General features: G+C 50.1%; 1 protein-coding gene across 1 annotated transcript; it reads right to left on the reverse strand.

Moving 5' to 3' along the window:
- Positions 1-1,982: 1,982 nt before the first annotated feature.
- Positions 1,983-13,392, reverse strand: LOC105822078 (potassium voltage-gated channel subfamily D member 3-like; the record flags this gene model as incomplete). The annotated part of the gene is made up of 6 exons (XM_012659012.1): positions 1,983-2,438; positions 3,174-3,421; positions 4,586-4,642; positions 6,147-6,236; positions 6,606-6,707; positions 13,145-13,392. Coding segments are annotated over 6 exons (947 nt in total), but the record flags the coding sequence as incomplete, so codon positions are not given.
- Positions 13,393-14,457: the final 1,065 nt, after the last annotated feature.

Raw genomic sequence — 14,457 nt, forward strand, 5'->3', positions numbered from 1 at the left:
ATTACCCATTCTTTTAAGAGTAAAATCCTTTTCTAGTCCTTCGCCTGCCTTCTAAGTGGATTCCAGCCTGGTCTTCTGTGTGAGGTGTGTGTATGAAATGAATGGATATAAGTACGTAGTCCCCGATGTGTTTAGGTTGGTTTCATGTGTGTGCATACACACATATTCCTCTGTTCTGGTGAGCTTTTCTGCCTTCTTAGACCTTAAGCTCAGAGGACAAGAACCACTCCATTCCCACATTAAGGGGAAATCCTTGAAGCAAGACCAGAGAAAGAACTCAGTCAGTGGTCAGGGAGGATAAGCATAAGGAGACATGCTGCCTGCTGCCCACCTCTGCTTAGGTGCCACCTCAAAACCTGCTGACTTTCCCTGTCTACCGGGTCAATCGAGCTGGGGTCATAGGGAAGCCCAGAGACAGTGTTTTTAGGGTCCCGGCTAGTGAGACTCATTTAGATGACTGCGGTGGGCAGAGAAACTCTTGGTCTGCAATTAAACAGCTAACCACTAAGCTGTGGGATGGATAAGGAGCTTCTGAGGAGCTCAAGTATTTCAGAGTCCAGGCTACAGAGCCTGTAATAGGGTAGCTTGGGATTGGAGAGGGTGGGAAGGGGCTGGTCACTAACCCCAAAGCCCACCTGGTCTGTCTAATGCAGTGAACAATGGTTAGGATTCCAGAAACACTATTTCCAGCCCCACCAGGGTGCAAGCCACTTGAACAGATACGTTGTTCAGGTTTTTCAAGAAATAATCTTTGCTGTCTCACTTGCAAAGAGGTGATCAGGCTTCTCCCCCATTTCAGCTATCTTCAGGGAGGATCAGGCCTGGAGACTCCTCAGACCTCAAGGCATCTTTCATACCAGGTGAGAATCATCTAGAATCTTGTACTTGCTTTCACGCTGTGGAGCATCCTGCATGAGGCACACAGGCTTAACTTTCCACAGCCTCCATGTGGGAGCTGCCTCAGTCCCGGTACCACTGCCCTCCCTGGAGGAAACCACTCATGGGACCTCTTGGCAGAGCTCCGGATGGGCTTTGCGGTGGGTCCTGAAAGAAGGGTACATAGCAAGGTGCCATAGAGGCCGACCGCCGCCGCGGGCCCTGGCTTCTTCCGTTCTCTCCTCACTGGCACATACCAGAGTGGGTTGCTTCTCAGGTGTTGGCTATTTCCTTTTTCGCGATCCCAGTGTGATAAATCTGGTCATTCCCTTCCTTCCCCAGAAACTGAAACTGCAAACACAAGTGGTTCCAACCACAAGGGAAGCACCTTTATTCTATAAGGTAAACTTCCCTACCCCTCATCTCCCCATTTTTACTCATTCTTTCCTCTTCCACAATTGATTCACAAATATAACTCCCAGGCACAAGTCTGTAGTGCTTGGCAGTGAGAAGGCTTTACCAACATGTCTCAGGGTCACCGGGACCCATGTAGAGACAGACGGCTGGACACAGAAACAGCCAGGGGGTAAGTGGAGAGGCACAAGACAGAGGAGACAGGGACAGACAGAGGGAAAGGACTGGTGTGTGGTCACTTGGTAGCTCTGCGCAGGTCAGCTGGGCAGTGTGGGCCCAGGCTCAGTTGACCTCACCCATCTGGGGGAATGGAGAGAGAACTCAGCCATAACTGACTTCTTAGCCTAAAAGCTTTTGCTATAAAAGGAGGAAAAAAAAAAAAGCCCTCACAAAATGCATTGTTTTGGTTCAAAGGTGTTGGGTCCATGAAGAAAAACATTTCACAAAAATCTGTTGGTGTTTTTGTTTTCCACCTTTTCCCATGAATAAATATTATCCATTAAGAGCCTTGAAAAAGGTGCTTAAATACACAGTGTTATATTTTCTTCCTGTTTTGCAAGTGACAGGTTGGCCTCTGTGCTGCTCTTGGTCTTACATTGTCCTCACTGGGGTCTCCGGAAACGACTATTATTTGGTCTGAGGCTCCCTCCTCCAGGCCCTGTGCTGGCACACAGCCTATACCCCCCACCAGCCCGTCCCCGCCTCCCTCCCTCCCTCGCTCTGGCCCCAGTGAGATGCCATGCCACGGGGCTGTGTCCACGCCAGCAGTGTGGACCTCAGGTGCCCTTTGCTGCCTCCTTTTCCTTCCAGGCACAAGTCTCAGCGCTAGGGGTACAATGGGGCAGGCAGAAACAGTGGGGTAAGGGGGGGTGGTCCCAGTGGCCACCCACCAACATGCCAGCCCCCTCCACTCCCCACTACCCCTCTGGCCCTTTGTCCAGTGGTTTTACAAGGCGGAGACCTTTACAACATTGCTGGCTATGGAAGGAATGTTCGTATTGGGGCCTGGGCTGGCAGGGGGTGGCCGACTTTCCCCCTCTGGGGTTAGCGCTGGGGGAGTGGGGATGCTGATGATGGCTGTGGTGATCTGGGATGTTTTGCAGTTTGGTCTCAGTCCGTCGTCTGCTTTCAAATTAAGGCTGGAGCGACTGGGATAGAAAAGAGTGAGTTGATGATGGTTCCTGTTTGCTAGCATCCCAAAGCTTCCTCGAACCCCTGCATTCCCTGCTATAGTAACTAGGAGGAGATTTGGGTGTCCGTCTATCTCTGCCTTTCGTAATCAGCTTGTAATTATCCATTCTAATTATTATTCCTAAACTACTAACAATTACAAAGTCATGTATACTGGGCTTTGAATTTCAGAGTGCACCTCCCCCTCCCCCCAGTGGTTGTTTACCTATCATTTGTGGCATTTGGCATTTGCTTTCCCTGAATTCTCTGCAACTCATTTGGAGGTAGTGGGAGGTGGCCTAAATATAAGCAGAGAAGGGAGGGAAAAGTCAGTCTGTGATTCAAAATCAGCCTGGGATAAGCCGTGAGTAACACAATTATGAAAATTATTTCCTTGAGAAAATGGTGGGTCCATTCTTTGCACTGAGGCAGGTCATTTTTGGACATCTATCTATCTTTATCTATCTATATTTTTTAGGTTTTTTTTTCCTGATATCTAACACCACTTTCAGCCTAAAACTGCTGCTATAGTATCTTCCAACAGTATATAAAGGGCCTCTGGGTTAACCTGCAAGGAAGAGAAGGAAGGTGTGGGGAGGAAGGCAGGTAGGTCATGTGTTAGATGAGGGGCAGCTAGAGGACCCTCAGAGTTCTCCTAATGCTGCGAATGGAATGACACAAGCCTTTGGGGGGTGGGGAGGGAAGCCACCCACCTGGTAGTGAGGGAGGGCTGCTCACTGCCCTGGATGTGGAGCGTGCTGAGCTCCTGCATGCTGCGCAGGCGAGTGGCTGGCAGGTTGGAACTGGGCAGGTGTGTGGTCTTCTTACTACGACGGGAGCAGCAGGTGGTGGTGAGGCCTGGGTGGCTGGACAGTGAGGGACTCCTCGTGGATGGGTAGTTCTGCATTGAACTCTCCATGCAGTTCTGTTCAAACATCTGCTCATCAATAAACTCGTGGTTCTGTGGGAGGCAGAGGAGAAGAAGTAGGAAAAGAGGTAGGGAGGAGGGCTCGAGTCCCCATGCTCTGTATGGCTCCCTGTCTCTGTTCTGGGCCTCGAAGGAAGGGCTCCACCTGCCTCGATCACAGATAAGCACTCAGGAGGGGTGATGTCTCACAGGCATCCAATGAGGAATGAAAGCGAATCATATTGGCAGCCCTGGCCATCAGATTGAAGGGTGAGTACTGCAGTTGTTAAATCACGGCATGACATGCGCCCCTTCTGCAGCTTCGAGCTGAGGGGATACAGAGGACATGGAGGGAGGTAGTGGCATCATCAGAGCTAGAAGCAAAGACTTTACCTTCCAGGCTTTGTATGAGATCTGCCAGAGGTGGCAGATAAGGAATCACTGACTCTGGGTAGTGGGTATGCTAGGTGGCCTTTTCCGGATTTAGTGGGTAACATCCTTATGATGCCTTGGTAAGGGTGCAATGAAAACTTTTACAGGTGCTAAGTTATTCACGGAATTGGGAGAGTATTGCTCCTTAAAGCCAGCGGGTCAAATGGTCAGAGATAGGAATTCTTTTAATTATTGTTTTTTTCCCCTGATTATGGGATATGGATCCTTAATATACCTGGAGACACGAGATTCCCTAGGTTAAGAGTAAGCATGGAAGGGGACTGCTAACAGTCTCCTGACTGGGGGCCACCGGGATGGGGTGTAGCTGAACTCAGGATAACTAAAAAAAACGGTGACTACACATCTATAGCATTAATGGTCTAGCCAAGGCTGGCAAGAGTGAGGAGAAAGTCTGAAGAGAAGTAGCATGAGAACAGAGTTCAGAAAGACACCAGCCCTGGCAGCCAACACCAGGAGTCCCTAGGGAGCTGGGGAGCTGGCAGAGACAGACGGGGCATGTGGACACTTGCAGGACACCAACATTGGTGCCATGTTCCACCACCCCTCCCAAGCCCCTGGGGAGGTCCAAAGAGGGAATCAGCTGGGGAGTTTAGCACAAAAAACTGGAAGCCCGAGCTGGTACTGGGTGTGACAGCAGAGGTAGGCTAAGGCTGGAAGAATCAACAGCACATGCAGAGAACCAGGCCAGGGAGTAAAAAGAGAAGAATCCACAGACTTAGAAGAATCAGAGAGAAAAACATCAATTGAAGTTTTAAAAAGTTATACCTTGATGGTGGAGGTTCGTACAGATAACAGGGGATCATCCACAAGATAGGACAACCCCTACAGGACAACATGCCAACAGAAGATAAAAACACCATTGATTGTACATTCCAGCATTCCCAAGCCAGTTCTGACATTCAATCTTTCCATCCCAGCATTCCACCCTTTGAGTCCAACATTCCACCCCTTGTTCCCAGCATTCTGCCCCCCGGCCTTTTCCCCAACATTCCACCTTTTGGCTCCAACAGGACTCTGCTCAAACCCAGCATTTGCTCCTTCTATCCCAACATTCTGCCTCTCCTATGCCAACATCCCACCCCTTGAGTCCAACATTCCTCCCATAAAATTCAGCATTCCAGAGCTTTAATCCCAGTCTGACATTCTTTCCCTCAGATTCAACATTCCACCCCTTCAATGCCAGCATTCCATCCCCAATCCCAAAATCCATTTCTTCAGTGCCAACATTCCGGCCCTTCATACCCGAATATTTTCACCCACATCCCTCCAATTCACACATTCCACCCAGCACATGCGACTTGGAAAGGGCAGTTGGGTCCAGGCCTACACCTCTGGCAAGTCTGTAACGTTAAGAGAAATTCTGGATATGCAGATATAGTTCTTGAAGATAAATCCTGGAAACTGGGGTTTGCAGAGCACCCTCCCATTTTGGGAGACCTCATTGGGTTCAACTGCCATCCATAGTGTCCACATTTGGCTCAGGTTAAGAGTCATCTAACATCTATTCCCCCCAAATCTGGGAGGCCAGGATATGGAGCATTCAGAATTATAAAGTTCCCTCCTTAGTGTGCTGAGCCCTGACTCTAGGCTGTTTAGGCGAGAGGTCTTAGAAGGAAGAGGGAAGGGTTTCACTTTGTTTCTCTCTGGCTTGTCTACTCTGACTCCTCCATCCCCCTATTCCTAGCACTTCTTGCCAAGGGTCCAGGATTGGTCCCACTGCCCTTCCTTTCAGTCTGTTGGTGAGGCACAAGCATCATTGCACATTCCAGCTGTGGCACCCTTAAACCATGACTCTGCTTTAACAATCAGCCGTTCACAATCGGAATTCCCTGGGAATCGCAGGTGGCTGAGATGGGATGGTACTGCTAAATCCTGGCTAGAGAAACATATGCACTGCCTCCTTCATTTGCTGTCTCCTTTTCCAAAAGGAACGTAGGGAGCAAAGGGAACCACAGATTGCATCAACCTAGCCCCAGAGATGGGACAAAAATTCACACTCTTTTCTACTGTCGTGTACCAATTCAGCCCTGCTTTGAAGGGTGATGCCATCAGAACCAAGAAGCTGACAGGCAGAGCCCTCAGCCCTCAGAAAATCAAGAACTGGGCCGTGGGGACTCGTGTAGGGTGTGGGGGGCTGCTGCAGGGCTGGCGAGCTTGCTCTACTCTGGGGCCTTCCTCCTGAGCGCCGACAGATCTTACCGCTCCCTTTCACATCTGAAGCAGGCAGACTTCAACTTCTGGCCGGTGAGGATGTGAGGACAGCCTTAGAAAAGAAAGGGTCAGGGGTCAGGGATGCAAAAGGAGGTGGCAATGGCCTGGGACTCACAGTGGTTTTTTCCAGGCAGTGCAGCAGGTGATGGTGCTGGCTCTCGATGAGTGATGTGGTCTTGCCCATGTGCTCCTCTTCCGGGGTGCCCTAGGGAGGAAAGAAGGGAGACTGAGTATAAAGCTGGTGGCTCCACCCCACTCCAGCTCCTTCATTTCTCCACAGAAGCTAGGAGGGCAACAGAAAAATCTGGACAAACCCACTTTTAGGGTCAGCATAGAGCATGCTAACGTTTGGGCCAGGGGCCCTTGGTCTAAAGCTGGTTTAGGGGAGGCGGTGATAATCTTTTGCCCTGGAGAGGTATGTGGGCAGGGCGGCTGCTACCTGGGGAAGTCTGGAAACAAGTCCTCCTCAGGGTTCAAACCGGGGCTCTGGAGTGGGAGTGCTGGTGCCTCTGGAGAGAGAAAACAGGCTCTCCTTCCCCTTTACCTTCCCAGCTCAGGTCCTCCAGGCACCTACCGTCAGCTCCAGTGCCTCGTTGAGGAGCCCGTTGCGCTTGCTGTGCAGGTAGGCATTGGAGCTGCCTGTTTTGGCCACACGGATCCTGGCAAGGCGGGCCTTCTGCGATTGGCAGAGACAATGAGAGAGTAAGGGAGATCATGACACAAAAGGACAGCAAGGCTGGTAAATCCGGTGATGGGCTGGCCCAGAGAGGCTGGCTTCCCAGGTGACATCTGATGAAGGGGAGGAGGCTGCTTCTTCCCAGCCTCGTGCATCCCTGGTTATAGACCAAGGGGCTGAGTCTGACAGGTTGTGTATCCCTAACCCCCTCTGTGCAGCTTGGCCATGGTCAGAATTCCCAGGAGTTTCCACTGGTCTGTCTGGCCTAGGTGTGATCCTGGTGAGAGAAATACCACTCATCCAGGTTCTCTCTCCTCCTAAAGGTTTCAAGACCTTTATCTACTCAGCATTGCACAATGCCACGTGCTGTTCAACTGGAGTATTTCTTATCTCTAACTAGACTGCAGACTCCTTAAAGGAATGTATGCGATTCTCCCCCAGGGGCCAGTACAGTTCCCCGCATATGGTAGGTCCTCAAATACTAGTGAATTATGAGAAAAGCAAGTGTGTGTGCTTTTCAACACTTCTTAACTCCTTCTCTGATTTCTATTTTTTTCCTTAGCACTTATTACTAAGATAGTATGTGTTTTATATATTTATCTTGCTACTGTCTCTTTCCTCCACTACAATGTAAACTCTTTGAGGGTAGGAGTTTTTGCCTTGTTCATTGACATATTCTCAGTGCCTAGTAAACAGTAGGTTCTCATTTTTTTTTAAGTTAATAAACGTATTGTATGTCTCTCTTTGGGAGTGGATTCGTGCATGGATGTGTCAGTATATGTCTACTTTGCTGTGCGTCTCAGTGGGAATGAGTGTAGGTGCCTGTGAGAGGTGACCTGGTGTGTGTGTAAGAGAAGGGAGGATGGAACACATGTCCATACACCACTTTGGCTTTAACTAGGCCGATGAAACTCTCCCCAGCTCCAACCTGGGAAGCCTTCAGCAGAGAATGTCCCCTGCAGGAGGGCTGCATGGTGCATTAATACAAGCTATCTCTCTTGCTTGCAGAGGCAATGGGACAGGCTGGACACTGCACATGCTGACTGCTCTTCTCCTTCCTGATGACCATAATCATTGTCGCCATGACAGTGGCACGACCAAAGAGAGAGGCTAAGGAAAGAGTCTCTGGGCAAAGGGAGAAGGCAGAGGAGTTCCTGCTGGGTTAGAAATGCAGCTTAAGTTTCGGGTCCTATAGCTCTGGACCAGGCTCCAGTCTCTTGCTACTGGAAGCAGAAGAGCCCACAAGGATCACAGACCCATCCTAGTGTGGAACGGTTCCTCCCCCTGCCTCTGGGCTAGTCTACATGTAACTTCAGCATAGACCCTGAGCAAGAGAAGAGTCCTTGGGAAATTGTGGCAATTTCTATTTCTTGTCACTCCTTCTCCAAGTGTCTTGTTGAGCTGGCTAATCTGCTAAAGGGAGGCCATAGACACAGGAGTTCAGGCTGTCAACAGAAGCACAAAGGACATGCTGTATCTCTTGTTACCTGGGAAGGCCCCCATTGGCCAGTATCTCCTTACAGGGACAGTTCAACTCCCTTCCCTGGCCTCTAAATATGGGGACAAGGCCAGGATGTGAGCCTGGAAGACCTTCCCATAGATCTGAGGAAGAATGTTCCTTTAGATGAAGGAGAAAACAAGAAAGGGGACCAGGAACAGAAAGGGTGGTGGCAAATCAGCCCTGCCATTCCTCCTCTCTCTGAGCAAAGACTCTGTATCCAAGGTCCGGGTCAATTCTATGCCCCACAAATCCTGCTCCAGCCCTTCCCTAGGTTAGATGTTTACATTCAAGCAAGTTCCTCACCATTTGAGGATGTGGCCCTTATTGCTTTGGGTGCTGGGTGCTGAGAGCGTCATATGGAAATCCAATTGTGTCAAGCTCATTACAGCTTTATATAATCTGATTGAACCACTTAGAGCCAGACTTTTCTCATATCTGGGGTCTGTCTTCATTATTTTCTAGGGATGAAAGATTCTTCTGTTCTCCTTTGTGGTACTTCTTTTAATCTTATCTTACCCTGGGCTCTATTAAAGCCATAGATTATCATATCAAATGCACCATATCATTTAATCATTTCCCACACAGGATAAAGAGGTTTGCAATGTATTTACAGAACCATCCTCAGCACGTGAAATTTTGTGGGGCTCTTTGGCTTGGCTTGGGGCTCCAGAGAGCCAGAGCTTGTGGTTTATGCATATTTTTATGTCCTGTACCCAGCACAGGGCGGCACACTGAGCAGATGTTCGTGCAAAGCTTGTGATGGCTGAGGAAGGAAGATGGTCACACATAGTTGGTTGGGAGTCCATGTTTATAAAGCCATTGTAATGGGCTCCATCCTTGGGTGGACTGGCTGGCCTCACTCCTACCCATGGCCATAAGGACAATGTGGGAGTTAAAAGAGAGCTTAGAGATCATGTCCTGGGCCATTTCAAAGATTAAAAAATGGAGGGCATGAGGGTAAGTGGCTTATCCAGGTCAAGGTGGACTAGCAAGACTTCAGCTCAGGACTTCCAACTTCCAGGTCAAATGCTGCTTCCACAACATTATCCTCTGTCCCTGAATCTCAGCTCTTTTCAGGCAGGTTTCTAAACTTGATGAGCAAATCCCAGGAAGCTGCATTTTCAACAGGTGTGGAGACTCCAGAGTTGGAGGAGAGATCTGGAAGGAGAAGGCCGCCACCCTGGATACAGTTCTAGACACCATCTATGTGCAAGACATAATTCTATCACTCTCTGGGAAGCCTCTCACAACTAAGCCTTTCTATCTGCCTGGCCAGCAGCCCTTTGGCAGTGAGTATTGATATCTCTTGCCTTGGGAGAAGGAGAAAGAGGAGAAGCAGAAGAAGGAGAAAGAGGAAGAAACGGGAAGGCCAAAAGAGATCGTGGACAATTGCACTCTTAGGTATTTACCTCAGAGAAATTAAAACTTATGTTTACATAAAACCCTGTCCATGAATGTTCACAGCAGCTTTATTGGGAATAACCTAAAACTGGAATCATCCCAGATATTCTTCAACAGGCGAGCAGTTAAGCAAACTAGTAAGTCCGTACCACGGAGTACTACTCAGCTATAAAAACGAATAAACTATCGATACACACAACAGCTTGGATGAATCTCCAGGAAGTATATGGAATGAAAAAAGCCAGTCCTCAAAGGCTACCTACTGTATGAGTCCATTTATATAACATTTTTGAAATGAAGACATTTGATAAATGGAGGACAGAGAAATGGTTGCCAGGGGTTAGGGACAGGGCAGGGTCGGGGTGGGGCTATAAAAGGGCAACACATGGATCCTCGTGGCATTGGGGATGGTTCTGTATCTTGACTGTGGTGGTGGCACATGAACCTGCACAGGTGATAGAATCATAAAAACCCTACGCATACACACTCGTGCGCAAGTACAAGTAAAACTGAGTAAGATTGGTGGACTGTCTTGATATCCATGCCCTGGTTGTGATATTGTACTACAGTTTTGTAAAATGTTACCACTGGGGGAAACTGGGCAAACTGTACAAGGGATCTCTATGTATTGTTTCTTACAACTGCATGTGAATCTACAATTATCTCAGTAAAATATTCCATTATAAAAAAAGAATATGGGCAAGGACTAGAACTGGACATGGGGACCAAATGTCCCCCACCAGACGTTCCCCTCCCTCTGGCCACTGCTAGACCAGCCCACCTGATCTCCAGTTCATTTGGCCCAGAGGACATAGTCTCTGAAACAAGTAGTAGCAGACTTATCTTAGTAATGACCCCAAGCAAACCAGTCATGATGAGAAGAGGATGACGACATTAACTTCCTTCTGAGGATTTACACCCGGGGCACGTGGGCTGAAGCTCACCTTTGTGGCTACTGCAGCTCCCAGGTGTGTGGTCTGGGCTGAGAACCATCCTTGGCTTCCCTGACTCCTCCCATCCCATCTCTCCGCTTCCCACTATGCCCTCTGGACCTGCCCGCCTTGACGCACGTGGCAGATTCAGTGCTGCAGGCGGGAAGCACTTTTTTCCCCTCTCACAGCAGCCCAAGGCGAAACAGACAGAGCTGAGCAAACTTGAGGAGAAACAGTATCCAGGCTAGGTGAAAACACTGTAAATATTTACTCTGATTTCAAGGGGACAGAGAAGAGGGAGAGGGAAGGGGACAGGGAGGGAGCCAGGAGGGAGACTCATCTTTAGCAGCTAGAGGGAGGAATAAGCAGAAGTTATTTCTTTTGGATTTTTTTTATTTTTTTATTTTTTGAGACAGAGTCGTGCTCCGTTGCCTGGGCTAGAGTGCCGTGGCGTCATCCTAGCTCACAGCAACCTCAAACTCCGGGGCTCAAGCGATCCTCCTGCCTCAGCCTCCCAGGTAGCCGGGATTACAGGTATGCACCACCATGCCCGGCTAATTTTTTCTATATATTTTTAGTTGTTCAGCTAATTTCTTTCTATTTTTGGTAGAGACAGGGGTCTCACTCTTGCTCAGGCTGGTCTTGAACTCCTGACCTTGAGCGATCCTCCCGCTTTGGCCTCCCAGAGTGCTAGGATTATGGGAGTGAGCCATCACGCCCGGCCTTCTTCTGGATTTTAATCACACCAGATGAGCTTTATAAAGTCCCAGAGGAGAGCTGGGTGTGGTGGTGCACACCTGTAGTCCCAGCTATGCGGGAGGAGGATTGCTTGAGCCCAGGAGTTCAACTCCAGCCAGGGCCATGTAGTGAGACCATGTCTCTTAAAAAAAAAAAAAAAAAAAAGCTCCTGGGGAAATGTCTACTGTTAGATTCTTTGCAGGGGCAAAAAGCAGATGAGATGCTCTTAGAAGTAGGTGAGGATGTGGGCATGGGGGGAAGGTAAGCGCAGGAGCTATCAGGAGCACAGCTGCAACGGGCTGTCACTGTGCGTGCACACCCACAGGCTAGCATGTGAGCCGAGGATTCCTGCGAACCTCACCCCACTGCTCTGCCAAAACCTGTGTCAGCCCTAGCGCCTGGGGTGGGGGTGGGGTGGAGGTGCTATAGGATCCCCGGCCCTTTGGGGTCTCAGCTCCTGGATTTGGAAAGAAGATCCCCTAAACAGGCAGGGGGATTTAGGATTGCATAATGAATTTAGACATTGTTCAAATTTGTCAGCTGACTTGAACAAGGAAAGAGATAAGATTTCCAATTCTGGGACAGCTGGTAGGGGTTGGGGGTGGGAAACCCTGACCTTGGGTGAAGGGGTAGGAGACAGGTCTGGACGGGACAGAGAAGACGGCACAGAGCCAGAAGATAAATCTTCAGGCTGGAACACTACAGACCAGGTCAAGATGTCAAAATACAGCTCAGCTCAGGCAGAGGGGACAGGAAGGGCAGAGGCAAACGCAGGGCACACAATAGGCCACCTGGCAGGGACCACGTGGCAAGGAAGTAACCCAGCTGAGATGCATGGGGCCTACTGCATCCTAGGCGCCCAATAAATGTCTGGAATAAATGAACGAAAGAAAGAAGAAAATAAGGAGACAAAACCCCAAGCCTCCATAAGCCAATCTTTCAGCAAGGTGCCCTCCTGTCCACTGTCCCTGGAAAGGCTGTGACCACACCCCCTGGGGGCTAGGGAAGGGCCACCACATTGTAGCCCAGATCAGAAGAGAAACGAAAGACTCCCCCTCAGACATCCTTTCCTGGTAGGAACCCTGGTTAAGAGTCACCACCCAAGAACCTCCGCGAGCCAGATGCCTTAAAAATGCGCTGCACGAGAGCTGGCCGAGCCGAGTCGCTCTGCAGAGGAGGCTGAAGGCCAATCGGGCAAGGAGGCTTCTCCCTGAGCACCAAAGCCTTACACATCCTGCCTCGCTCTGTGGGTAGGTGACAGTATTTCACCCTTCCCTGCCGTCTTAAGCAGCATATACTGGACATAATTTAAAGCTTTTCTCAGGACTGATGGTTATTCCGATCATCAGCCAAGTTCTGTGCCCGAACCCTACGATGCCCTGGAGGTTACTAAAGCCCATTGTGCCATTTGTCCCTGAACTCAAGGACCTCAGAATGTTCTCTCACGGTATTCATTTTTCTCTATTAAATTTATTTTTGCCACCAGGTTTTGTATAAAAAGAGATTATGTTTCCCAGCAAGTGCTTGTCTTGAGAGGGAGAAGTCCAGGGGGCTGCGAGGGGTGGTGGCCGAGGGAGTGGAGGTAGAGCCGGGGACCGGGGAGCTGCCGTAGGGTATCCCAAAGGGGACAGTCAGCGTCCAGACACCTGAGGCTCGCTGCATTCTAGAGCTGTCAGGGTGCCGGCGAGCAGGAAGGGACATGAAGCCCCTCACCTTCCAGAGCCAGGGGCTGTGGGTGCGGTGACGCTCCGAGGAGCTCCGGGCCTGGCACGCTGACTGCCGGCTGCACAGAGCCCGGGTCCGGGCCTCCCCGGTGCTGCTCCTGCCCTCGACACCTCCTCCACGCCCCAGCGTCCCAGGCTCACCTTCTGCGCCCTGCGTTTATCTGCTCTCTGATTCTGGTGGTAAATCCGGCTAAAGTTGGAAACAATCACAGGAACTGGCAGGGCAATGACCAGAACGCCACTCAGGGAGCAGATGGAGCCGAAGATCTTCCCTGCAATCGTCTTGGGCACCATGTCTCCGTATCTGAGAGAGACAGAGAGAGAGAGGGTGTAAGGGAGGGGCCGTTTGGGAAACAAGTCCGGCGTCCCTGCCAACCATTCGTCATTTGCTCATTCGACAATTGGTGACAGTGCCTGCCGCATGCCAGGTGCTGTGATGCCACCTGACTCTTTGTGTTCACGGAGCCAATGTCCTACAAGGGAACACCATAAACAAATAAGTGAATGCATAAAAAAAATCGTGGCTGGTGGTTGCTGCTATGAAGAGAATAGAGCTAGGTGCCGTGTCAGGTGGCAGGCGTGTGGCCAGGAGAGGCCCGAGGAGCTAACATGTACACTGAGGTCTGAAAGTAACGGATTCGGCCACGCAGAACAGCTGGGGACGGGTGTGTGCGGCAGAGGTGAGAGAAAGCACAGAGGCCCTGAGGGGGTAGGAAAGAGCTTGGCCTGTTCTGGGAATTGTCAAAGGGCCAGCAGGACTGGACACATGAGCAACGGGGAGAGTTACAGCAGCGCACGTTAGGGAGGCGGGGGCCAGATCCCGCGGTGTCCAGCGGGCCACGGCAAAGAGTGTGCATTTTATCCCGAGTGTGATGAGGGGCCGTGGATGAGCTTCCAGCACGAGAGCAACATGATCTCATTCAAGACACCAATAATAACAAATAATAAACTTACCTCCTGTTCATGTGGAGATTTATAATTTACAAGTCAAATTTTTTTGTGAGAGTCTCACTCTGTTGCCCAGGCTAGAGTGCCATAGCGTCATCATAGCTGACTGCAACCTCAAACTCCTGGCTCAAGCGATCCTCCTACCTCAGCCTCCCCTCCCAAAGTGCCAGGATTACGGGTGCGAGTCCCCACACCTGGCCTGCAAGTCACATTTATACATTTCCCTCACAGGAGCCCCACAAGCATTGTGAACTTTGTATTCTTATTCCCATTGAACAGACGCAGAAACTGAGGCTCAGAGACATTACACGGACTGAGCTCATTTGCTCAGCTGGGATTAAAACCCCCTCCTCTTGCTTTTATGTCTTTTCCACTAACCCCACTGTCTCAGAGGGGAACCATGAGCTCTGAAACTCAGCCTCTTAAGTTGCGAGGCCACTTTGGAACTGTGCTGGCTCCTCTCAGAGCTTGGAGAAACTCTCTTAAGTACTTCACACCCTGGCAGC

Source organism: Propithecus coquereli, unplaced genomic scaffold (assembly GCF_000956105.1).
Source record: "Propithecus coquereli isolate 6110/MARCELLA unplaced genomic scaffold, Pcoq_1.0 Scaffold595, whole genome shotgun sequence".
Classification (NCBI taxonomy): domain Eukaryota; kingdom Metazoa; phylum Chordata; class Mammalia; order Primates; family Indriidae; genus Propithecus; species Propithecus coquereli.